Source organism: Eschscholzia californica, unplaced genomic scaffold (genome assembly GCF_041429995.1).
Source record: "Eschscholzia californica isolate CP2 unplaced genomic scaffold, dmEscCali1.0.p SCAF_1, whole genome shotgun sequence".
NCBI lineage: Eukaryota > Viridiplantae > Streptophyta > Magnoliopsida > Ranunculales > Papaveraceae > Eschscholzia > Eschscholzia californica.
Window position 1 is genome coordinate 63,856,948 of NW_028238198.1, and position 26,624 is coordinate 63,883,571.

General features: G+C 38.6%; 1 protein-coding gene across 2 annotated transcripts; it reads right to left on the reverse strand.

Annotated features, from left to right (window-relative positions):
* Nucleotides 1–14,157: 14,157 nt before the first annotated feature.
* On the reverse strand, nucleotides 14,158–25,580 carry LOC147568176 (uncharacterized). 2 transcript variants are annotated; one of them, XM_086654604.1, is made up of 6 exons: nucleotides 25,438–25,580; nucleotides 19,314–19,395; nucleotides 19,176–19,235; nucleotides 17,596–17,700; nucleotides 16,501–16,742; nucleotides 14,158–15,197 (listed from the first exon to the last, which is right to left on the reverse strand). In XM_086654604.1, the coding sequence occupies exons 4-5, from the start codon at nucleotides 17,690–17,692 to the stop codon at nucleotides 16,519–16,521; spliced, it is 321 nt and encodes a 106-aa protein (XP_086510730.1). In that variant the 5' UTR covers nucleotides 17,693–17,700; nucleotides 19,176–19,235; nucleotides 19,314–19,395; nucleotides 25,438–25,580; the 3' UTR covers nucleotides 14,158–15,197; nucleotides 16,501–16,518. The 2 variants fall into 2 exon arrangements, with proteins under 2 accessions (XP_086510730.1, XP_086510729.1); XM_086654603.1 differs by lacking the exon at nucleotides 19,176–19,235 and having other exon boundaries at nucleotides 19,288–19,395.
* Nucleotides 25,581–26,624: the final 1,044 nt, after the last annotated feature.

The following is a 26,624-nucleotide window of genomic DNA, read 5'->3' on the forward strand; positions in this document are numbered from 1 at the left end:
AATCGTGAAAATAATTTCGTTTAATTCCTTCTGAAAGAATTAACGAAGGTTGGAAAACTATTTTTCTAGTTGTCATATATACTCTACATTAAGCAAAATCCTAAAACTTATTATCATTGCAAAAACACAGTTTTTGCCACATTATTCAAAATCGTCCCCGGTTGAATAATATGATTCCAAGATCCCATTCCTATGGAGTTAAGCGTACTTTGGCACTGCCCTTAACTCCACCCTCCTGGGTGAGTAACTCTTTACTGATCATACTCCTATGACTCTTGGTTGATGAATAGCACTTATGTGTTAAGTTCATCCTTTTGCCTCGAAATCCAAAACCCTTTTGCTGACTCGTTGGGAATAACCATTTAGACGTGTAGACCTCTTCATAGATCTACCCGTATTGTCCCAAGGTAAAAGATGGCACCCTGCTTTGGCATGACCCACCATTGATGAACAAGGGCTCAACAGGTGTCTTATCTGGGTAGACATTACTCAAAATTCTTTTTGGGAACTTTTACGTTTTTAGCATGCATGCATTACTGTGAACTCTAACATAATCATACACGACATAAAACGTAAATAAGTAAATGCGCGCGAGAAAATAAATCAAGCAGACATGATCCTATTATGGCCCATAACCTAAAATATCTAATCTTCTTAGGTTCTTGCTTGTTTCGCCTTTGTTCGCCTGGATCTCCATCCTCGAACCTCCATTGAATTCTCCCACTCGAACCACAATCTCATCCTTTGGCTCTTCAATGGACTCTATTGGATCCTTAACTCTAATTACAAGACTCAACGTTTCGTAGATCGTATAAAACTTGAAATTAAATTAATTACATCTGGCACCCATCCGTGCTTAAAAACAAGAATAGAACAATTCTATGGTCATACTAGAACCCGCATTCACATTTATACATACATAATAATATGACATTCATAAAACACCCAAGTATATATGAGATTCGCTTCCTTAGGTCGAATCTATGTTCTAAGTAGCTATTCGGGAGATACTATCGACATCTATATGTCTAACGTGCCTTAAGTCTAATTTTAGTAAAATTCGGACTAATGGCTCGTTCGGTTTTATCCTAAAATATTTTGAAATCGTTTTGGAAAAACTCCGTTTTGGGCTTTTGGTTGGCCCGGGTCGCTTTCGGAAAAAAATTATGGTTAAAGTCGGAAGAAGAAAAGTCGAAACCTCCCACTTAAGTCAAGGCCCAAAAGACCCGAGTCAAACTCTAAAGACTTAAGTCAAACTTGGTCAAGGTCCAGCCAAGGTCGGACCCGGATTGGCACGTGGCAGGTCCCTCGGGTGGACGCGTCCTGGCCTTAGGCCAGACGCGTCCCAAAACCTCAGACGCGTCCTAGACGCTCTGTCCAAGTTTATACATCTCGGACAAGAAGTCCGAGATGATCGGGATATGCCAAACGCGTCCTGGGACGCGTCTGACCTAGGATGCATCCTAGGTCATCTCGGACTCCAAGTCCGAGATGGCTCTGGTTTCTCCAGACGCGTCCTAGATGCGTCTGGAAGGGATAGTGTCAGCCGCGTCAGTCCGAGACGCTTTTGGACTATGCTGGTCGCGTCTGCTGACGCGACCTTACGCGCTAGGACGCGGATCTCTCGGGATCCCAGTCCGAGACAAACTCGGACGCGTCTGCTGACCGAGATATTCTCGGACGCGTCTCTGTCCGAGAGGGACTGGGACGCGTCCTGGTCAGTCCGGCTCTTGGACAACAGCTTCTCCCTTCCTATTTTTCTGTTCTTACCAACTTTAGCTGTTTTGAAAACTCTTTTCAAAAAATCATCATCTTTTAAAACTTCTTTTTGAAAACACTTTTCAAAAACTCGAAATTTTAAAGTTCTCCACATTGAAACACTTTCAATTTCTATCCGATTACGTCTAAATCTAATTTAAACTAATCAATTTCATGTCTAAATCAAAATCTAAATATAAAATTATCTAATCAATCAAGTTCGAATCTAATTCGACTAATCAAAGATAGTTTCATACAACCGGCTCGTGATGCCACTGTAGGATTATGTGTGTATCTAATACACCTATCTAATGTTCTAAGCGGAATCTCAAACATCATATGTTAACACTAGAATACCCAGAATTATAAGCATGAACTAATCAATGAACTAGAAAAGGGATAAATACCTTGAACGCGTTTTTCCCTCGAACCTTTCCAATCGCGTGTGAAGATCGAGAGCTCCAATTGTCGCTCCTGTACTTGAGACACCGAGTGGGTTGACTTGATCTCCCTTCCTTTCAGACTGCTAGGACATATTAGAAGGTTGAGAAGAACTCTTCTTCTTGACTAGATTGATAGACCGGGAGCTTTTTCTCTACAAACCTCTCTCTCCACTAGCTGTATATTGAGAGAGAGAGAGAGAGAGAGAGAGAGCTTTATATTTTTCTTCCAGAAAAAAATCTACACCTTTTCTGTTCTCTAATGACCCTATATATAGAGAAACCCCAATTAGAATCATATTCAAATTAGGTCATTCTATTTTCGGGTCACAGAAAAGATAATTACCAAAGGGTATTTTGGCTATCCCATTTAGTGTGGCCGGCCAAGGCAGCCCACTATGGGATTTATATGGCCGGCCCACTTACCTTGGTCGGCCATCATGGCCGGCCCAAAAAGCCTTACTCCGAGCACCCCTTTTAGGCCCGGTTCTTTCTATCTTGTTCCGAATCTCCATTCGAACCTTTTCGGCCTTTTTAGTTGGATCCAATCCATCTTTAGCCTGTTCCTGTCTAGTCAAGTCTCTCCGATCAAGTTACCACTCTTATGTGCAACCCGTTGTAGGATCCGGTCTATGTTAGCCGCAAATCACCGAATTGATCAGACGATCATAGTTTGCTTCTAGCAAAGCATTACGACCCCTAATTGGACCGGACTGGATGATCTTCATAGTATGGTCATCGTTATCCTAGCTAAAAAATTGATCGCATTGCCATCTTGGTCGAAGGACACTCCTTCGGAAGGACATCTCCCTCAGACCGAACGGATATATCTTTCATCGAGGCCATCCTGTCCCTGGTCGTGGCTTTCGCTATCAGGGTTATTTTTATCTTAGAGCCCTTGGTCGTTGCTCTCGCTACCAAGGCTACGTTCGGGGTCCCCTGGTTGTTGCTTTCGCTATCAGGGCGACCTGCTCGACCAGAGCGAAATGAGTTTAACTAGGGCTCCTTCTTTTATAGCGCTTCTTGCTAAAATATTTTGTTTTATAATACAATATGTAACTTGTAGCACTACTTCTCCGGCCTAACGGCTTTTATTCATAAAATAATTTGAATGAGGTTAAAGGCGATGCTGACCTTGGTGGCGTTATTCCTGCATGTCTGTCGCGCATCCGAGGTCAGTGACTTCTCTATTGCTCGTGAGCGTTGGGACCATTGCCTGTCGTCGGCAATGTCGAGCTGAAACCGCGTAGCATTCTCTGGCGGCTGCCTGATCTCCCTTTATCGTGCCCACGCGGTTTGTTCCCGGGATTGGGAACTTCATCGTCAGATGGTTCAGCGAGATCATGACCCTTGATTCTTTTAAGAAATTTCTTCCCAAGATGATGTTATACGCATGCAATTCGTCGATGATTACGAAGTTTAGCATGAATGCCCTGTTGCACGTTCTCTCCCCAATAAGTATGGGCAGGGTGATCATCCCCCCGACCTGCACTCGGTCCTGCCCAAAAACCCGTTAGGTAGCGTTCATAAGTTTTGGTGTGATGTGCCCTCACCTGGAGCTTCTGGAGGCAGGATCGGCTTATGATTTCGGCGGAGCTGGCGGTGTCAATGAGAATGCGTCTTATTCTCCAATTAGCCACCAATGCTGTTATCACCAGAGGGTCCGCGTGAAGCGTGATTATTCCTTTCAAGTCTTCGTCCGTGAAGACTATAGGAGGTGTTGTTGCGTGGTGTATCGTCATGATCTTGTTGTTTCTCCGACGTCGTTTGTTACCCCTGTCTTCTTCACGGGTTGGCCCGCCGGATATGACGTTGATGTTTTCCTCGCTTTCGGACTCGTATTCTGCCTCTTCCCCTGTGAGTTCTTTCGTCAAAGTTTCCAACACGTTATTGAAATATTTCGCCAGTTCTGAAAGGTGTCTGGCTGTTGTCTTAGCGAGTGTCATCTTTTAGGGCGTTCGCTTGTCGATCTGACTTTCCTGGCTCGGGTTAATAGTTCCTTTATCGGCTGGTTTCCCAAAAGCTTTAAGAAAGATCTGGGTGAGTTCCGCAAAGGTTCCTATAGATCCTGACGTCAGTGATCGATACCATTCCCTAGCAGGCCCTCGTAGCGCGGTAGCGAAGGATGAGCACCAGTCACCCATGTTGGTTTTGTGGAGGCTCATTATCGCGACGTAGTTGTGGATAAACTCCCATGGGTCTTCAGCTCCTGAGTATAACCCTATGCCTGTGATCGGGGGTCCTACTAGATCGTCTGCTTCTATGGGATTTTCCCTGAGCAGGGATCCAAGTGTTGCTTCTGCGATGTTCAAATCCCTTTGAAGCCTCGTTATTTTCTCCTCCTGCTGCCTTCTTTCGGCCTTAAGTCGTTCGAGGGCAGCCATGAGTACTATGAGGTTGAGGGACCTTTCCCGGTTCTCGCCGGGTGTGTGGTCCTCTGTCAACATGTTTGCCTGAGGGGCTCAGGGAAATAGTTAGTTCTGAAAATAGTATTGAGTGAGGTTCGGGTTACCGAATCTGATGATTTGCTGGAGAGAACCCGTCTTCTAGCGCCAAATGCTGATGTCGAAAAATGGTCTTCCGTTAGACCAGCATGAAAAAGGGAGTTGATGCATGACAACCTCCGTTATGATGGTATATTCTGTTATGAGGGGTGAGATTCCCCCGATCAGTTCTGCTTCCACCTCTTGTTTCTTCTTTTCTCCTCTGTTCCAGCTCCTCGCTCCTTGCTCCTTACTCCTTGCTCCTTGCTTTTTGTTCATGTTCCTGTTCATCTGTTCCTAAGGGGGAAAAACCTACAAAGGGTTCGAAAACCGTTCCGACGCTCAAGACAGTCAGGGTGCTCTTTGCAGTAAAAGAATGAATATTGATCGATCCTTTTGGGGGGCGAGTTATGGGAACTCTTGGTGTTTTGTGATCTTTTTAGGGTAAAGAGATCGTGTCCTGTGAAGGATGATGTGGGGGGCCTTTTATAGGCGATGATAGGCCGGCTATGATTAGTGGCGGTGGCGAGGCGGTTGCCATCAAACCGTAAGGGAAGTTTCCTCTTTTCCGTATCTAGGGTTTATGTTCGAGTCTATCCCGGATCTTTGATAAGTGAAAGTTCCTAATTTTAAGGATACTTCGTAAATATCTATCCTGAGTGATAGACGCTAAAGGAGACGTTTCCTCCTTTAGATACGTACAATCCAATCGGGCTTAAACACTTCGAGATATGTGGTCGACTGAGATCTTTCTGGAAAATTCGGGATTAAGTCGGTAGGTCACTTAGGGCTGCTATCTCCCCAGTTTTGGGCGTAAGACATTGGCCGAACATGTGTAGACCCCCTTTATTCCTTTTAAGATCCCAGGGCTGATTTGTTCATGTTAAGGGCGTTCCGCAGAGCTGGTTTCTCCCGGCCGACCTCCCATTTAGGGGAATACTTGGTGGACCATCAGGTGTTCAACTGTCCTGCTGCCTTAAGCCGAATTGACTCAAGAGACTTCAGGTCTGATCTTGATTCTTCAGACGTTAGTCAACGCCTGGAAATTTTTTGCATCATCACATGCATCGAGATGGAGGCAGTGGTGGTGGCGGCAAACCACAGGCCTGGTGGTGGAAATAATGGAACTAGAAGAAGAAACTCCTCTGGAAATCGAGATGCAAGAAATGAATGAAATTCAAATGATCAATGCATACCAGAATTTAACATCAGTGGTAGCACAAAAAAGCACGAGAGGTGATCGAAAAATGTTTGTACGAAAAGAAATATGAGAGCCCGACTGTAAGAGAGTAGAGGTTAAAGCAGCATAGACAGCCGTGTACCTCTCGGCAAACATGACTAAGTCGGCTCACATTCGAGCCTTAGAAGCAGAGGTCACACAGTTGGGCTACGTTCTATCAGAAGCAGAGTAGCAAGAAAAAAAATATATTACAGAGACTGGTTGGCCAATCTGGTGTCAGTTCCCAAGAAAAATAACACGTGGACAATGTGTATTGACCACACCAACCTGGACAAGGCTTTTTGAAAAGAAAGTTTCACTTTGCCATCAATAGATCAGTTAGTAGACTTCATAGTTGGACATGTTTTACTCATGTTTATGGATGCTTTGGCTGACTATCGCTAGATAGACATGCACCTAAGTTTGAGGAGCACACAACATTGAGAAATGACAGGGGGGCATTTATCTTCCGTAGTATAACTAGTTTTTGTGATGTTTGAAAATACTACTCAATTTTTTTCTTAAGTAATAATGTTTCGTTAGTACACACAATGCAGAGCCGTGCTTGGGCCCGTGCCGGCAGGGCGACCGCACAGGATCCCCCATCGACAAGGGTTCATTTGCAATAATAATCTTATAGCTATTGTTTAAAAAATATAGATACAAGCATATCCATAAAACATCTCTTAGCCGGGCTGGTTGGAAGTGACTAAATCTACCCATTTGACGAGGGTTTGAAACCCACTGCTTGCAAATTAATTTTGCTCTTTAGCCAGTTTTGTAATTAATGTTGATGGTACATTGCTAATTGACCCTTTATTTTTTTTACTTTGTTACACTTCTTTTTACCATTTTGTTACGTGTTTGGGTTCGTTTTTTGAAGTATTTTTAGAAATAGATATCTAAAATTCGTAAAAAAAAACTCGAAGGTATGTATGTGAAAATCATGATACAAAAATTCTACATCCAAAAACCCACTTTTAGATTCTATACTATATCTTGTACAAAGAAAGAATACATTTTAACAAAGAAATTATACTTTATTCAAATTTTGGTTGTAATTTTGGTGGTGTAAAGAAGGTGTATAGGAGGTGTAAATGTAATTTTGGTTGTGTTGTGTTTAGGCTTAAGTAGAGTCGGCTACACTATATCATGACTCCACAACTGCCTAACCAACTCTAACAACTTTCCTAACCAACTCTAACAAACTCTATCTCTCTATATAAGTTGTAATTCTTCATTTCATCAATACAAGCTTTCATTAGTTCGAATATGGTATCAGAGCTCTAGAAGCTCATACGAGCAAAATTGATCCTTCTCTCTCCTCTCTCTTTTTCTTCTATTTTCTCTCTCTAGGTTTTCGATTACTGTCTTCATCTTCTTCTTTCTTCTGCAACTTTCTCTCACTACGAATCAAGCAAACTTAGCTTCAAATCATGGAAAATCCTAAAATCAGTTTTGTTCTAGTGAATTCAATGGCAAATGCGATACCTATCAAGCTTCAAGGAGACAACTACATCGCTTGGAAATCTCTATTCCTTCATATACTTAAAAAGTATAAAGATCTTGATATAATCGAAGGTACAAGAGCTTGTCCTTCTCAATTTGATGGTGATGATGATCAATCAGTGAATCAATCATATCTTGATTGGATCGAAGAGGATCAATCTCTTCTAATTTGGTTGAATTCAACACTTTCAGATTCTATTATTCCATATGTTGTTGGTATAAATTCTTCTCGAGATTTATGGCTAACTCTTGAAGAAAATTTTGCTGCGTCTTTTACCACTCATATTCTTCAATTACAAAACAAATTAAGAGATATAACGAAAGGAAATCAATCTGTCCAAGAATATTTAGGTCAAATAAAAAAGATTACTGATAGCTTAGCCGCAGCTGGTTCACCTTGTTCTAAAAATGAGGTTATGATCACCATATTAAGAGGTCTTCCATCTGAATATGATGCCTTTTCTGCAGCAATCAGAGTTCGTCATCCTCCAGTAACCATTAATGAACTTCATAACCTCCTGGTTAGTGAAGAGATCACTGTTTCTGATAAGATTAAACAAACTTCTTCAATTGTTACTCAAGCATTTCTTGCTCCTTCTCGAAATACCTCAAATAGGGGTAATTATGATAACAAAAGGTCTTATGGAAGAGGAGGTGGTCGTTCCTCATATCAATCATCTTCTACTCATCAATCTCGACCAATTCAATCAAATTCTAATTCAAATCAATACAAAAATCAGCCTAACTCGGGCAATTCAGTGCATTCTTTCTCAGATAGACCACCTACAAGATGTCAAATTTGTAACAAATTAGGTCACAGTGCCTATGAGTGTTACCATCGAATGAATTTCTCTATCCAAGGAAAGAATCCTCCTAGGAATCTATCAGCAATGCTTGCTTCTGCTAATATAAATGGGTTTAACCCTTGATTTGCTGATACTGGGGCTTCTGAGCACATTACCCATGATTTGTCTAATGTTGCTTCCACTTCATCATACAATGGCAATGCCACAGTGAATACTGCTAGTGGTCAAGGTATGTATATCTCTCACATTGGTAATTCTTCATTTCAAGTCAATAAGCACAATTTTAATTTAAAAGGTATACTTCATGTTCCACAAGCATCACACAATTTACTTTCCATTTATAAATTCACAAAGGATAACAATGTTTCTGTCACTTTTGACCCTACTAAATTTCTTGTAAAGGATCTTCATTCACAGAAGATGCTCTTCCAAGTACCAGTTGAGGATGGTCTCTACCCAATCCCTATTAAAATTTCACAATCTCCTGCTGTCTCAGCACTTCACACTACTACTGCTTCTTCTACTTTGTGGCACAAGAGACTTGGCCACCCATCCTTTCAGTCTATGCAAAGAATAAAACACATTTTACCTTTTTCTGATGCTTGTAATAAACCTATGTTCTGTGGTGATTGTCAATTAGGAAGAAGTACTAAGCTTCCTTTTTCTATGTCAAACACTTCTTCTTCTAGAGCTTTTCAATTACTACACATGGATGTATGGGGTCCTACTAATGAACCTTCTATTTCTGGTTTCAAATATTATGTCAATGTGATTGATGATTGGAGTAAGTTTTGTTGGGTTTTTCCTCTTACTACCAAGTCTGAGTTTAGACATGTTTTTCTTCAATTCAAGGCAAGAATTGAAAACCATTTTAAATGTACTATTGATACTATTAGAACAGACAATGGTGGTGAGTTTCTTCATGGTGAATTACAATTTTTGTTAGCATCTCATGGCATCCTTCATCAAACCTCCTGTCCTCATACACCAGAACAAAATGGTGTTGCTGAGGTTAAACACATACACCTTATTGATGTTACAAGAACTCTCCTTATTCAGGCTTCTCTTCCATCTTCTTTTTGGTGTGAAGCTCTTCTTACTGCCAACTACCTAATAAACAGACTCCCTACCAGGTCTATTTCCTTTCTAAGTCCTCTAGAGAAACTATATGGTGTTATTCCTGATTACTCTACACTCAGAAATTTTGGTTGTGCCTGCTACCCATGGCTAAAACCTTATGCTCCTCATAAGTTGGCTCCAAGGAGTGCTCAATGTGTCTTCTTGGGGTATTGTCCGACTCAAAAAGGTTATAAGTGTTGCGATCCTAAAACTAATAGGATGTATACTTCTAGACATGTTGTTTTTGATGAATCCTATTACCCTATGGCCAACTCTGCTCCATCCACCTCTAAGTCCAATGACTCCTCTATCAATACTATTCCCTTACCCCCAATTCCTATTTTTACACATTCTTCTCCTGTTTCTTCAGCTCAGCCATCACAAACACCTATTACCCAAACACCTATTACCCAAACACCTATTACCCAATCACCTATTACCCAAACACCTATTACCCAAACACCTATGACCCAAACACCTATTACCCAAACATCTATTTCTCATCTCTTAGAACCTACTTCTTCTGCTTCATCCTCACCTATTATTCCTTCTCCACCTCCTGAGTCAACTCTCAATGCTCATCCTATGGTTACCAGATCAAAATCTGGTATATTCAAACCCAAAATTCTTCAAGCTAGCAAACATCCTATTCCTCTAGCATTATTATCAACTTCCTTACCAGCTACACCTACTTGTTTTACACAAGCCAATAAGGTCCCTCATTGGAAAGAGGCTATGCAAACTGAGTTTAATGCTCTCCAAAAAGCTAGTACATGGACTCTTGTTCCTCCAAATGATTCTCACAATTTGGTAGGTTGTAAGTGGGTTTTCAAGATAAAACAACACTCAGATGGGTCTATTGAGAGATATAAGGCTAGACTTGTAGCCAAGGGTTTTCATCAAAAGGAAGGTATTGATTTCTCTGAGACATTTAGCCCAGTAGCTAAACCTACAACAATTAGAGTGATTCTTTCTCTAGCAGTTCAAAATGATTGGCCAATTAGACAGTTAGATGTTAGTAATGCTTTCCTGCATGGTAATCTCAAAGAAGAAGTCTATATGGTTCAACCATCTGGATTTCAAGACCCTATTCATCCTTCTTATGTATGCAAACTTCACAAGTCCTTGTATGGTCTTAAACAGGCTCCTAGAGCCTGGTATGAAGCTCTAATGGATGCTTTATTGGGTCTTGGTTTCACTACATCTCAATCAGACTCTTCTTTGTTTGTCAGCTTTTCTCAAGGTATAATAACCATTGTTCTCATTTATGTTGATGATATACTTGTCACTGGCTCATCCCCTGCTGCTTGTAGAACTCTTATTGATCAACTTGGTACTTCATTTTCCATGAAAGATCTTGGAGATTTACATTACTTTCTGGGGTTAGAAGTTAAGAAAAATGCTTCAACTTTAAGTCTTACTCAGACCAAATACACTTTGGACTTGTTGAAGAAAAGTGATATGTTAGGTGCTAAACCATGTAATTCTCCTGCTGCTGTTGGTTCTAGACTTACTTCTAATGATAGTCCTCTACTTTCAGATCCTACATCATATAGATCTTTAGTGGGGGGCTCTACAATATTTAACTTGGACAAGGCCTGATATTTGTTATGCTGTGAGTCAAGTTTGTCAGCATATGCACTCTCCAACTGAGCTCCATCTAGCTGTTGCAGGCCCGTGTGGTGAGGAGTGCGGGCCGTGCGCCCGCACTGGGCCCCCCACCACAAGGGGCCCATCTTTTCATTCTCTCTCGTACCATACTAAGAACTTTTGAGTTCCTTTTTTAAGCATTCAAGTTTTAACAGCCTAGCTGGTTTGGGGCCTGGTGAGTTGCGTGTGTGAGCCGGGTTCAAGTCCGGGAAGATGCATTCCTTTTTTCTTTTTTCCCTCTAGTAAGTATGGCATTTGACAATTGACACAGTACATGCAATTAAGGATATTACACATCATAAATATTAAAAAGTCCCACGTTAAATAACATTTTTTCTCTTTTTCTCATAAGAGATGGCAATACTTCGAGTTTTTTTTGTTGAGTAACTGATACTTTATGTTAGTTTAAATTTCTTCAGAGGAATATTTGAATAGTATAATTTGATAGTAGACCAATTTGACATAATATATGCAATTAGTTTAGGCACTGCAATTCATAAATATCAATAAGTCCCACACGAAACAAATTATTTCTTCTACAAATATTTTGATAGATAGCCTGACAGTCCGACATAGTATTTGCATTTCAATTAGACGTTATGATCAAAAATTTAAATCTTGTCATTTTCAAGCAAATAATATAGGAAGATATAAGTCAAAACGCTAATATAGATAAGATCTCATTGAGAAGGCGAAAACATACTCCAAAAACCTTACCAAAGAATAAAGACAGGAAGGATGAGTAAGAAACGATAGGGGTGGGAGGAGATGAAGACGTTTTGTTACGCAAAAGTTGTCCCTTCAAAATTTTGTACTTCCAGATTTTTTTTTTCCAACATTTTATGGAAAGTTATTAATGAAAGAACCTACATATGAAAAAATCTTAGCTTAGCGATATAAAGAGGTCATACATAGAGCTCGCATTGAACTCCAATTTAATATAGTAGTTATTTTTTTAATTTAGATTTCGTTCCTTTGGGTAAAAAAAAGATTACGAAATATTTTTGTACAAAGGGCCTCGACTAAAGTTTAGCACTGGGCCCCTGAATTGTCAGGCACGGCCCTGAGCTGCTGTCAAGAGAATCCTAAGATATCTCAAAGGTACTTTACATCATGGATTAACCTTTAGCAAAGGTTCAACATCTCTAACTGGTTATTCAGATGCTGAGTGGGCTGGGGATCTTTCCACAAGTAAATCAACTGGTGGTTATATTTTGTATCTTGGTCCCAACCCAGTGGCTTAGTCAGCTAAGAAGCAGTAGAGTGTCTCTAGGTCCTCTACTGAGGCTGAATATCGCAGCTTAGCTCAGTGTGCTGCTGAGTCTGTCTAGTTATGCACTCTTCTTCATGAGCTTCATGTGTTTCTTAAGGATCCACTTGTTCTTTGGTGTGACAATATTTTGGCTATCTCTCTTGCTTCTAATCCTATTTTCCACTCTAAAATGAAGCACCTTGCCATTGACTATCATTTCATTCGAGAATTAGTTTCCAATGGTCGTCTCAAGGTTCACTACATCACCTCTCTTGATCAACCTGCTGATGTATTCACCAAGTCTTTAGCTTCTCCAAGATTTCAAAGTCTAAAAGGCAAGCTGAAAGTTCAACAATGTCCCTTTCATCTTGAGGGGGAGTAATAGTCGAGAGTGTATGAGTGGTGTAAAGAAGGTGTATAGGAGGTGTAAATGTAATTTTGGTTGTGTTGTGTTTAGGCTTAAGTAGAGTCGGCTACACTATATCATGACTCCACAACTGCCTAACCAACTCTAACAACTTTCCTAACCAACTCTAACAAACTCTATCTCTCTATATAAGTTGTAATTCTTCATTTCATCAATACAAGCTTTCATTAGTTCGAATAGATTAAGTTGAAATTTGTTGAAATACATTGACTCTTGTTGTGAATGTTATGTATAATTTTACAGTAAAACTAATTCTAATTTACCTATTCAATGATTATGTTTCTACAAAGTTAAAACTTACTCGTGCTACATGCAAAAAAAACTGCTAATTGGTATTATTAGCCTTTACATAATGTTATGCCATAAGCTCATCCAAGCTAGAAGGTTATTAAAGAAAATTCATCAAACTTCATTTACTTCCTTTAATGAGGTACAACTGAAAACCAGATAAAACAAGAAATTCATCAAACTTCATTTACTTCCTTTAACGAGGTACAATTGAAAACCAGATAAAACAAGAACGGGAACAGAGTGTTCGAAAAATGTAGGGATTCGATTTCGATTTTTAAAAAGTAGCTGATCTCATTGGACAAAAAAAAAGAGATAATTTAAATAATATAGAAAATAAGTAAAAAACATATCATTTCAAAATTATTATTAAGGTCAAAAAATAACAAATACTAAAATGTTGTAAAGCAATCCCACATTGGTGGGAGACAGGAGTGTGGTGCTCCTCTTAAGAGGTTAAGCACCCTTCCCTAGTGAGGCCTTTTAAAACCGTGAGGCCCAGGTGTGCCAAAGCGGACAGTATCACTAGCAGTCCGGAAGGCTGGTCCGCACCATCCTATAACACGTTATCAGCACGATTCGCTCTACTATGATGTGGTCTTGGGAGGGTGTGTTGTAAAGCAATCCCACATTGGTGGGAGACAGGAGTGTGGTGCTCCTCTTAAGAGGTTAAGCACCCTTCCCTAGTGAGGCCTTTTAAAACCGTGAGGCCCAGGTGTGCCAAAGCAGACAGTATCACTAGCAGTCCGGAAGGCTGGTCCGCACCATCCTATAACATAAAATACTTTTTTTTTGTATTTTTGTGTAACTAAATTCTTTTATTTTTCTTTAAAATTTAAATCGATAACTTTTGTTCTAGATGTCGGATTCCTATAAAAATTATATATCTAGAAATGATTTTTCATTAGCTTTCTAACAAGATCCACTTTCAATACGTTTTTTCAAAAAAAAAAAACTAGAAAAAAAAAACGGCATCTTTTCCTTTACATTTTTCTGCAAACACGCGTTTGCAACAATCTGTTTTCCAAACAAGTGTTTGCAAGTAAGTTTTTCAAACAACTGTTTGCAAATAAGTTCTGCGCACATGTGTTCGCAAACAAGTCTTGCAAATATGTGTTTGCAAAAGAATCTTGGGAGTCATAAAAAATAAATATAGATGACCCAACTGTTGGAATCTCGAGGCCTAATATGAGGCAGAACAACATGTACAAGAAATAGGAGAAACCAAATTCATAATCAAATAGTGACAATTTTTGCAATTTGAAGCTAACAAAGAAAATACAACTATACATAGTCAAAATAGATCGAAGAAACGAGAGAACTCTTGCAGGTTTACACTTTCCTCTTTTGTCTATCTCTTAGATTGAAAATGCCTTGGATTAATCATCTAGAGATGAGTACATAAAAACGAGAAATGTTCAATTCAAATTGATACCGACGTTTTCTATGACCCTTTCCGAAGATAAAGAAAATGAGAGAAAATAATAAGAACTTGGTGAAGTAGGAGTAGACATTTCTAAGATCCTAGCAGCACATATAGTCGAAGCCGCCAAAACAATCCCAAACACTAGAACAAAGAAACCTCCTGCTAGTTTCAATAGTATCCCGCCCATAATATCACTTGAAGAAGCCAAAACTAAATGAAAGTAGTTGTTTTCTTCACCGTCTTTTGGATTTACCTATATATATATATATATATATATATATATATGCAGAGGAAATGATAACTGGTTATTACTCCTACCATTCACATACTAGTATACTACAAATTGTTATGATACGGGACATTTTACACAACATGATAGATTTAAGTAGTTTTCTTGGCCATCATAAATTAGATACCTCACCAGTCACCACCCACAATCTGCTTATCCTGGCTCCGCCCCTTACCGCCGCACATATAGTAGGTGAAAATGATGGTATACCAACATATGCTTAATATAGTAGTATATATTGGCTTCCCTGGCCGTGTATTCATTAGTCCAAATGCAACAACAATTCTTTCACTATGATATCTCACTGCATTCTCCTTTTCTTCTTCTATGTCATGGAACACATGAGACATATCAGCTTCATGCCAGCCACCCTTAATTCCTTAGCAATCTTATCTAAAAATGCATTGATCTGTACAACTCGTGGATGTGAAGTATCACCAGCTGCAAATTCATGTACTATGTTATCCACCTCAACCTAGCTGCAACCTGGTGTTTTGTGAACAGTGAACACCCTTCTCTATAATTAACGTCCTGCATTTATCAACAGCAAAACCAATTCTAGTAACACTCAAGTTCTTATACAGTGAAAATTAAATTTCATCTACTTGTTACTTTAAGGTGCAAACCATAGCATCCTTCTGCAGTATTATCTTGGGAACTGCACTAAGTTCGTAAATGAAATTTATACATTAGGTTTAGAAGCTAATAATATGATAATGCATCAGTACCCATTATTATCCCATTTCCTTGTCTGTTTTCAATCTATTTCAACTTTTTTCCTCTGTTTATCTCTGAAAATGCATCAGTACCCATTATTTTCTCGGCTTTTTTCAATCTTGGTAGAAAAATAAACACCATTGTTGAATCAAGTGCAGAAGTGTTGTTCATTTTGGAAAAATCCAAACAACAAAAGTATCAACATCTAATCAGAGAGATGGATTAACTCCCTTCTACCCATGGTGAACTCCTTCCTCTTACGACAGCTAGGGTTTAGATAGAAATTGAGTTGTATCTCTGAAAAATTGGGGTTAAGGGTTAAGGTTATTATGAATTTATATAAGGTTTCTATTTGTGTCGATTGATGCTTTCTTCCCATACAACTTTGAAAGTTGTTCTTGATAAGATCTATATGAAGATGATGATGGCGGAGAGGATCTGGAGGAAGATGGTGACGACGAAGAAGAAGATCAGAACAAAGATGATGATGCCTTTGTGTCGTGTTCTATCTCTGTGTGAAGATGATGATATGATGGTGATTGATGTTTTCTTCTCTGTCTCTACTTTGTCGAAGAAGAAGAAAAGGAAAACCTAAAAAATTTTGGTATGTTGAGAGAAACTACTTTAAACAAATAAGGGCATTTTAGGAATGTAAAAAATAGAAAACGACCTTAATAGCAATTAGTCATATTATTTTACACTTTACGCCTCATTAGTCGTAATATTCTGACAACTTTTAGTCAATTCAAAAGAATATAGATTTTTTTTCGTTATTATAATATTTTTCTCACCCCAATCTATCATTTCCCAAAAAAAAAAACTCCTTACCTAAAACTACTCTCTTCCTTAAAAAATGTCCTCCAAATACTAAAAAGTGCTCCTCTGTACCAGTCACTATAAACAAAATGACCAAAAACTTCGCCATATTTGGTTGATATTCATTTAGCATACAAAATTTAACATTGTCTGAGCATTTTACATATTGAAATCTCTACTCCTAACACAATGACCTGATTACTTTTTTAGCCATGGGTTTAGTCCAGACTGTCTCAGGACCTGGACCTTCGTCCAATCTCGAAATAAAAAAACAGACTAACTAGTAATCAGAGATGCTAACCTGGTACAACGTATTCTTCTACTCGTGTTTCTCGCGAGCTTCCTGCGAATTTTCGCTTTCCCCTGATACCGGTTGTTTGATACTGGCTTTGGCTTCAGCCAGAAATGAAGGATCAGGCTCGTATTTATGTATCGGTTCTTTCATTGCCATCCATATGTAGAACCCAATGACGATATTGACAGAGACAACAGCAAGTAATCCACTCACAATTGTTTGCGATGATGAAGACAACTGACTTAATCCTGTAAGAGGAGACCAGAATATACATACAAGTTGTTTTCTGATAATTTGTACTAGTAGCTCTATCCTGCAACTCAATACAAATAGAAACATTTCTGATTTTATAGAAGTGCATTGGAAAGCAAAACAATTCTAGATGTAAGCAGCTGTGAGTGGGGATTGGCTCAAGATCGGCCAAGTCTAAAATGATCCCTGAGTTTGAAGATTGGCTCAAGATCGGCCAAGTCTAAAATGATCCCTGAGTTTGAACCAAGTCCGCAACTTTCAATATTGACCACTTGCCTCCATGGTCCATTCGGTTTCAACACATATCACTAAATGGTGTTTCTTTGTTTCCCATTGTTTGAATCTGGCTTGTTTGTATATAAATTGTCCCACTTAAATAAATTCAAAATCAGCCGACATCAGCCATTTAGGTGAGTCGGACAAAAACAAACATTCTGGAATCTGACTCTAGTCAATTCAGACCTCTAGTTAGGTTTCCGATCTGACTAAAAACGAACACTACCTCACTCTTGGCAATCAATTAGACCAATAATGCAGAAAAATTCATTGATTACGCTTTTAGGAAATAGGTTACTTGGCACAATCCTGCAAGACATGTTAATGAATTTATATACATGGAGTTCACTTGTGAGAAGTCAAGATCAAGTTTTGAATTAATTTTAGTATTTAATGTAACTTAATAGTGGTTTTCACTATATCATAGATCATCGGTTTTCCTTTATCCTCGAAAAGCAAACGTAAAATTGGCAAACAAAGGATTATCCATAAAAGAACTAGTTTAGCTAGTTTAGTAAGCTCCTCTTTAACCAGAAGAGAGAAAACTAGGGCACAATGTTGAGAGAATCTCACCAGGTAATAGATTATTGTTAAAACCATATAAAATAGCAATTGGAGCAATCCACATTAACATTGATGCAGTGAAGAACTTCCTCACAACACCCGCCATTTATATACCTGAAGAAAAATAAATAGCCATAACGTTAAAGAAACTAGGTGAACCCCGTGCAGATAGCCACGTAGGGCATGGACAGTTCACAGTTCTATCAAATACATTATGCGAGGTTGTACATAGAACGTTTTTTCATAACAATGTAAATTCACAGCGGCTTGCTTTGAGCTTATTCGTTATATAGCATTTACTATGGTCAACTACATATTCAAGAAATAAAAAGAAGTAAACCACCCTATATTTAACAAACACAGAAATGAAAGGAAGAAAATAATTAGGATAGCTTTGAGTGTCCACTGAATCATTATTTCTATGCTGGAAAAAACGGAAAATGGAACTGGGCGGCAAACTCTATATATATATATATATATATATATATATATATATATATATGTATAAAATTATGATATATGGATCAAGAGTGACTCATAAGTTGGAATGTCTATGTTTATTAACTTTTGTAGTTGAATCTTTGTATGGAAAATCTTTGATTGTTTGTCATGACTTTACTTTTCTAGTTAGAATGATATTGTTCATATATATATATATATGAACAAGACCCGATATAATTTCAAAATTGTATCTAGAATGACTGGAAAAGTGGAAACAAGACCCGATATAATTTGGTCGTTATGATCAAACCCAAAATCTTTGGAGATAGAACCAATCATTAGTTCCCAACCATGGGGCGAGTGGAATCCGATACATAAATCAGTTAATAAAAGAATAGAAAAAGCTTTTATTGTGTCCCTTAAGTTATAGAAGAATTCCTGAACCCAAGAATTAAGAATGACATATATGAACAATAGCATTCTAACTAGAAAAGTAAAGTCATGACAAACAATCAAAGATTTTCCATACAAAGATTCAACTACAAAAGTTAATAAACATAGACATTCCAACTTATGAGTCACTCTTGATCCATATATCATAATTTTATATAGATTAGTGAACAAAATATGAAGTATAAATTAGAAAAACTATAAAAATTGGAGAAAGAAACTTAAAGAAGATGAAAATAACAGTGAAGATACAGTAAGCCAAGAACTAGAGAGGGAAAATCGAGTAGAGACTAGAGAAGAAGAGGAAGAAGAGGAAGAAGAAAGATTACCTATCTAATTCACAGTGAAGATACGTGTGCGTAGAGCTATCTATCTAATTCACAGTAACGACTAACGAGGCAAAGATATTTACAAGATCCCACCAAAAAACGGTACACGGATACCAACAAATTTCCCACCAAAAAACCCTAATTTCAATTTCACAAACTTTATGTGAATTTTGCATAAACCATAATTTCAGTTGGTTTGTGTTCACATCAAATTTGAATATTTGATAACCCTAGTTCAAAAAAATTAAACCCTAATTTCAATTTCTCATCAATTTCAAACTAATTACCTTACCCTAGCTCATAATACACATCAATTTCAGGAGGTTTGAGTAGTTTGAATGGATTACAAGAGAGAGAGAAAGAGAGCACCTGTTGATTACAAGAGAGAGAGAGAGCACCTGTTGATTACAAGAGAGATGGAGAGAGCACCTTCGAGATTCAAACTCGGTTTGAATAATTGGTATTGCTGCTCGTTTTTTGCTGGGATGGAGATGATAGAGAGAGCACCTTCGAGATTCAAACTTGAGTAACCCTAACTTGATTATCCACCGACATTCAAACCTCTGAACCCCCCCCCCCCCCCGGTAGACTACCGTAGGTCATTTGCGCCCCACGTTTTTGCTCGAAGGCGCCCAGTTTTTTGGTTTCAGAAAGGCTGGGCTTGTTTAACCAATGGGCACCACTCCGTTTAATCTGACGGAAATCACCAAGTAATTATAAATAAAAGGTGGATGTTTCACTAATGTGTATTATGATAAATAAAAGGTGGATGTTTCACTAATGTGTATTATGAAAAGGTAGGGGTTTCAGTAATTGTCCCAAAACTATGGTCTTCCCTAACCGAGTTAGGTGGCGCCTAACTCGACTTGGCCCAGTCTACTTGCTAGGCGCCGGCTAACTCGTTTTGGAAAACGAGTTGGGTCCCGTCGCTAGGCGCATCTGCCGGGTGCCGACTGCGACTTAATGGCACCTCGGCGCCAATTTTCCTTGCATAAAATGTTTTTTTTTTCTAGTTTCTTTTTTTTTTTGTGGAAGGTTTTATTTTATTTTATTTTAAAATGTTTTATTTTCTAGTTATACACATTGTTTTGACAATCCAAACAAAACGAACAGAAGACAACTTCCAAGCAAGTGGTTATTACACACCAAGTAAAGAAAGAACACATTGTTACAGTAACAAAGTGATGGATGATAATAATATTGCAGATAAATTTCATTTCGCAAGTAATAAAGAATTTTATCAATAAAGGATTGATTGTGTTTCACAGGATACTTGACCCAAGTCACATAACTCTACGTTTTCATACAGGTTTAGAAGTCTTTCTAATGCTTTCCAGATAACTATTTTAGCTGAAAATTAATAAAGCAAATACAAATCGTTTCACTGGACAACAACATTAATGAAAGTCGCCAACTTTCAGTGGTACAAACAAGAATATCATACATTTATAAGAATGCAAGAGATACTAAAATATTATAATGCTTGGTGACATATAACTATATAAGTGGTAATATAAAAGAAGAAGGTTCATTTAATTTATGAAAGCAAATAATTTTCTTTGAATACATATGATACTCACAATAAACTACAACCAAGGGCATCTCTAACTAATGACAAAGTGTGGTCTTAATACATTCTTATGGAATACAGGTTTCGACTACCAATTAAGTTATGAAAGGATCCAATCCAGTCCACACTATATTTGATAATCACTTCGAGTCCATTCAGACCTCAAGGCATAATTCAGATCTAATCCAATCAATTAGGTGGTGGTAAGTGTTATTAAAATAGTATTAAAAATCGAATTGGAAAAGGAAATTAGTAATGAGCAATAAACAGAAAAGTAAATAAGTGACTTATCTTTTGCAGTGCTGAAATTCTAGTGTTAATCGAACCAACCAGAAAGAATGAACCTGCAATAAACCGTAGTAAAGTAAAGGTGGAACAGAGGCACAAGTTGGACTCGCTTTCCTGAAGACTTTAAACGCCCCTGCTACCGTAGAATTAGGTATTGCTTTGCAGTCTGTGAACGTAGTCCCCTAGGATTCAACTATTCCTTATCAAAATTGAAGAAGCAAACTTCAATTTCGATCTACTGATCTTGACAGAATTCGAAACAGAGAAGTAAACAGAGAACTGAGAGAGAGAGAGATAGAAGACGAAATAAATCTTTCTGTGTCTTTCCTTCTGGGAGTTTATCCCTATTTATAGAGTACGAATTTAGATCATAAGACTTGGGTAGTTTTGATCCAACGGTGGAGAAAAAATAGCCAGTAGAGGAAGAATAGGACTGAGAAACTTAAGGAAGTGGACTCTTTCCACTAGCCAGTAGTGGAAGAACAAGTCAGTAGTGGACTCTTTCCACTAGCCAGTAAGGGAGGAAAAAAGTCAGAGAAAAAATTAGGGCATTTCTCTGGTAGACCAAGACCAAGACCTAGACCTAGACCAAGACCGAGACCGAGACCTAGACCTAGACCGAGACCGAGACCGAGACCTAGACTTAGACCTAGACCTAGACCGAGACCAAGTCCGAGTCCGAGTCCGAGTCCGAGTCCGGGTCCGGGTCCGGGTCCTGGTCCGGGTCCGGGTCCGGGTCCGGATCCGGGTCCGGGTCCGGGTTCCGAGTCCGGGTCCGGGTTCCGGGTTCCGGGTCCCGGGTTCCGGGTCGGGTCGGGTCGGTGACCCGACCCGCGAAGGTGTGAATGGTATAAATTAAAGTGTGCCTAAGGTGAGGGTGCCTCTAAAAAGTGATGGGTCTCTCCTCCGGAGAGCACTATTGTAACCCCAAGGGCCACACCCCTTTACACCCAACTTTATCCTTATAAACACAAGTTTGTTTTTCTCTTGGAGAGATGTGGGACTAAAGTAATTTGTGTTGTGAAAGTCTCTTTAGCTCAATAGAAGTAGTTTTTAGATTTTATTCAAATCCTACTACTAACAATCCCCCACATGAATAAAATTAGAAGAGCTGATTGGAAGAGAAGAGTGCGAGGCTTTGTGTATCAGCGAAGGTGTCGTTTATGACTTGAACCTTTGCTTTGTGATGGTTAGTTGGGACTACCAGTCGTTCAGTGAACATAATGTTCTTGAACTGAACTTCTGTTATGTAGACTCGGTCAAAAAACCTCACACACAAGTCCTCTGATTTCTGTCAAGATCATTCGGTTGTGCTCGTTATCGGCCATGAGCATATCCTAGTATTCATGAGCGCTCTAGAGAATAGCCCAATTCTCATAGGAAGCGGCCCCACTTCCACACTCATATAGGTGAGTCCATCAAGGGTGTCCTGTTCCACCCCACTTGGTATACCCAAGCTATAGATCTCATCCCCCACATTGAACAGGTACACTCGCTTTGTCATAGGGATGGGTAGGAGATTTCTCCCTTGAGTGTTTATAAGCTCTCATTTACAACTTAGTTGTCCCATTGAACCAAGGTCATGGGATCTCCAATTCCAAGGTTGGGTATCCGTCATAAATGATTTACTCTGATATGGGCTTTAGCCCCATCCCCCTCGACGTTACATTTACAACATCTCTTGATAATCCTTTCGTCAAAGGATCTGCCAAGTTTTCCTTAGATCTCACAAAATCTATGGAAATTACTCCATTAGCCAACAATTGCTTAATCGAGTTATGCCTGCGGCGAATATGTCTAGACTTTCCGTTGTAGATGTTGTTTTTAGCTTTAGCTATTGCAGCCGTGGAGTCACAGTGAATCAGAATTGAAGGCATTGGTTTAGGCCAAATTGGAATATCATCCAAGAAGCTTCGTATCCATTCAGCTTCTTCAGCGGCTTTATCAAGTGCGATGAATTCTGATTCCATAGTTGACCTTGCTATGCAGGTTTGCTTGGATGATTTCCAAGCAACTGCAGCCCCTCCTAATGTAAAAACAAACCCACTCGTGGATTTGGATTCTTCAGAGTCTGAAATCCAGTTTGCATCTGTGTATCCTTCTAGAACCGCAGGATACCGTGAATAATGTAAACTGTGTGATAATGTGTATTTAAGGTATCTGAGTACCTTAATTAGTGCATCCCAGTGGGTCTATCCAGGATTACATGTGTACCTGCTCAGTCTGCTTACCGCGTAAGCAATGTCTGGTCTGGTGCAGTTCATTATGTACATAAGACTTCCTATCACCCTAGAGTACTCTAGTTGGGATACTGCCTCACCCTTGTTCTTCTTTAAGACTAAGGAATGGTCAAAGGGTACTCTTGCAGGTGAGGAGTCAAATTGATTAAACTTCCTTAGTACAGACTCGATATAGTGTGTTTGACTCAAGATAATCCCTTCAGGTTTTCTTATTACTTTTATCCCTAGAATTACATCTGCTTGTCCTAGGTCTTTCATTTCAAAGTTTTTAATCAGAAGTTCCTTGGTTTGGTTTATTATCTCTAAGGAAGTGCCTAGGATTAACATGTCATCTACATATAGACATATAATCACATAACACCCATTTTCACATTTAGTGTACACACATTTATCTGACTCATTAATCTTGAACCCATTCTCCAATACTATTTGATCAAATTTTTCATGCCATTGTTTTGGTGCTTGTTTAAGACCATATAGGGATTTAATGAGTTTGCAGACTTTGTTCTCTAGCCCCTTGACCTCAAACCCTTCTGGTTGGTCCATGTAGATCTCTTCTTCTAATTCACCATTTAGAAAGGCAGTTTTTACATCCATTTGATGTATCTCTAGGTTGTAAATTGCTGCGATTGCTATTAGAATTCTAATCGAAGTGATCCTTGTGACAGGAGAATAGGTGTCAAAAAAGTCACGTCCTTCTTTCTGTCTGAACCCTTTGGCTACTAACCTAGCTTTGTATTTTTCTACAGTGCCATCTGGTTTTCGTTTCCTCTTAAAGATCCATTTACTTCCTATGGTTTTAGAACCTGGAGGTAAATCAACGAGTTTCCAAGTGTTGTTTTGTATTATGGAGTCCATCTCACTTACTACCGCTTCTTTCCAAAATGGTGCATCTGGAGAAGTCATTGCCTGACTGTATGTTTGGGGTTCATCTTCAGTCAGGTAAGTGAGGAAGTCAGGACCGAAACTGTGTTCTGTCCTAGCTCTCTTACTCCTTCTAGGTTCATCATCTGAGAGTTGAGTATCTGAGCTAGTAGAAGGTCGACTAGACTCAGGATCTTTCCTTTTAAGAGTCTCACTCTTTCTAGGGAAAGTGTTTTCAAAAAACTCAGCATCTCTTGATTCTAGAATCGTGTTTGAGTTTATGCTGTCGACGGAAGAATTTATCACTAGAAAACGATAGGCACTACTGTTCTGTGCATACCCTATGAATACATAATCAATAGTTTTTGGGCCTATCTTAGATCTTTTAGGTAAAGGTATTGCCACCTTTGCCAGACACCCCCACACTTTTAAGTGTTTAAAGCTAGGCTTTCTACCCTTCCATAGTTCATATGGAGTTTTATCTTGTGTTTTAGAGGGTACTCTGTTAAGCACATAACAGGCAGACAGAATAGCCTCTCCCCACAAGTTAAAAGGTAACCCTGAGCTTACTAGCATAGAGTTCATCATTTCTTTTAGTGTTCTGTTTTTCCTTTCTGCTACCCCATTGGATTGAGGTGAGTAAGGAGCAGTTGTTTGATGTATTATGCCGTGATTCCTACAGAATTGAGTGAAGAGATCTCCTACGTATTCTCCCCCTCTATCTGATCTAAGGATTTTTATCTTTTTATTTAGTTGATTTTCTACTTCTAGTTTGTAGGTTTTAAAACTTTCTAAGGCTTCATCTTTGCTATTTAGAAGGTAGATGTTACAAAATCTAGAGTGATCGTCAATAAAAGTTATGTAGAAGCGTTTGCCTCCTCTCGAAGGAGTTGCTTTTAGGTCTCCTAGATCAGAGTGAACTAATTCTAGCGGTTCATTAGTTGTTCTTTCTACGGTTTTAAAAGGTTTCTTTTTAAGTTTTGTTTCTACACAAATTTCACATTTGTCTTCTTTTTGTTGTTTATTTGTAGGAATGTATCCTTGTTTCCTAAGTCGTTCTAAAGTGGAGACACTAAGGTGTCCTAACCTACCATGCCAGACATCTGAATTACTAGTAGGATTATGCACAATCGAGTAAGCAGAAGAAAATTCTTTATTTAATTCAGAATCAGAAACAACATTTAACTTAAATAGACTCTCAGTACAATACCCTTTCCCCACATAGACCCCCCCCTTTGGACAGAATGACCTCGTCACTTTCAATCACAATTTTAAACCCTTTCTTGTTTAGTACCGAAACAGAGATTAAGTTTTTCCTAATTTCAGGAACGTGAAGCACATCATTCAAAGTCATAGTTTTTCCAGAAGTCATATTTAGAACAATCCGAGTCCGGGTCCGGGTTCCGGGTCGGGTCGGGTCGCGAAGGTGTGAATGGTATAAATTAAAGTGTGCCTAAGGTGAGGGTGCCTCTAAAAAGTGATGGGTCTCTCCTCCGGAGAGCACTATTGTAACCCCAAGGGCCACACCCCTTTACACCCAACTTTATCCTTATAAACACAAGTTTGTTTTTCTCTTGGAGAGATGTGGGACTAAAGTAATTTGTGTTGTGAAAGTCTCTTTAGCTCAATAGAAGTAGTTTTTAGATTTTATTCAAATCCTACTACTAACGGTAAGATCACAAGAGTAGAAGTGAAACAATTGAAAAGAGGCACAACCAAAAACAGGCAAAGATTTCATATTGGATATCGGATCCATTAAGATATTCATTCCAGTTTTTGAGAATTACACTGACTCACCAACTCACAAGTCACAATCATAAATCATAGTCACTTTCATTATTTATATTTTAGGTTTAAATATTAGCATATGAAATTTGAGCTGTAAGTTAGATCTTGAGAGTAAATCAGCCAAAAAATTTCACTGAAATTTTTTGTTTTCTTCAATTTTGATAATCAGAGTTTGAATCTAAAAGAGGATATTTGAAACTATGCATGATGTTGAAATTGATAGATTTGTTCAAGTTGAATTATTAGTAGCTCTATTAGATTCTAAATTTTGCTGATTCCAGTATATCGAAGGTGAATAATTCGAACCGATTTGAATACAGAAACTTAGTATAACTAAACCCTAGTTGATCTTTTGCTTAATTCAGAAGACTTCTTTCTTCATTCTTCAACAACAAAAGTGAATATATATGTGAATTAAAGACATTTATCTTCTTTTTATAGTTAAATAATTCGAAGTTCTTCATTATTTACCACATTTATATTGAAAAAAAAAATAAAAGAATATTTATATTTTACGAATTGTTGTATGAAGGGCCCATATTAGAACTTGACACTGGCTCCTAAAATCTCAGGCACGACTTTGATTTAAGGTAGTTAATATACGAAGATCAAGCCTTCCGCTAAGCCCATCACTAGTAATCCCATGGATTCACCTATATAAACCGCGGCTAAAGTTGCAAAAATAAGAGCTTGAATACCACTTGTAAATAATCCAAGGAACATGACAGGTATAGGAACCACTAAAGGTACTAAAGAAACAAGAACAACAATTACCAATTCATATGTAAATTTATTGACGTTTACCTTATCCTTTAAGACTAGTTAGCATCTTCTTGAGGTAGCTCTATTGTAATGAGGCTCTGGTTGAGCCAACTTCTATGTAAATTTCTTGACGTTTACCTTATCCTTTAAGACTAGTTAGCATGTTCTTGAGCTAGCTCTATTGTAATGAGGCTCTGGTTGAGCCAACTTCTTCGGATATTCGGACACCTCTAATATATTTTGTTCTTTCTTGGTGGAATTTAGTGTGTTACTGATTTTTGCTTGATCTACATGATGGTTGAAGGA

Coding starts and splice junctions, on each gene's coding strand:
- LOC147568176 (XM_086654604.1), bottom strand. CDS start 17,692: ATGGCGGGTGTTGTGAGGAAGTTCTTCACTGCATCAATGTTAATGTGG. Junction 16,743..17,595: donor TAACAATAATCTATTACCTG/GTGAGATTCTCT, acceptor CTCCTCTTACAG/GATTAAGTCAGTTGTCTTCA.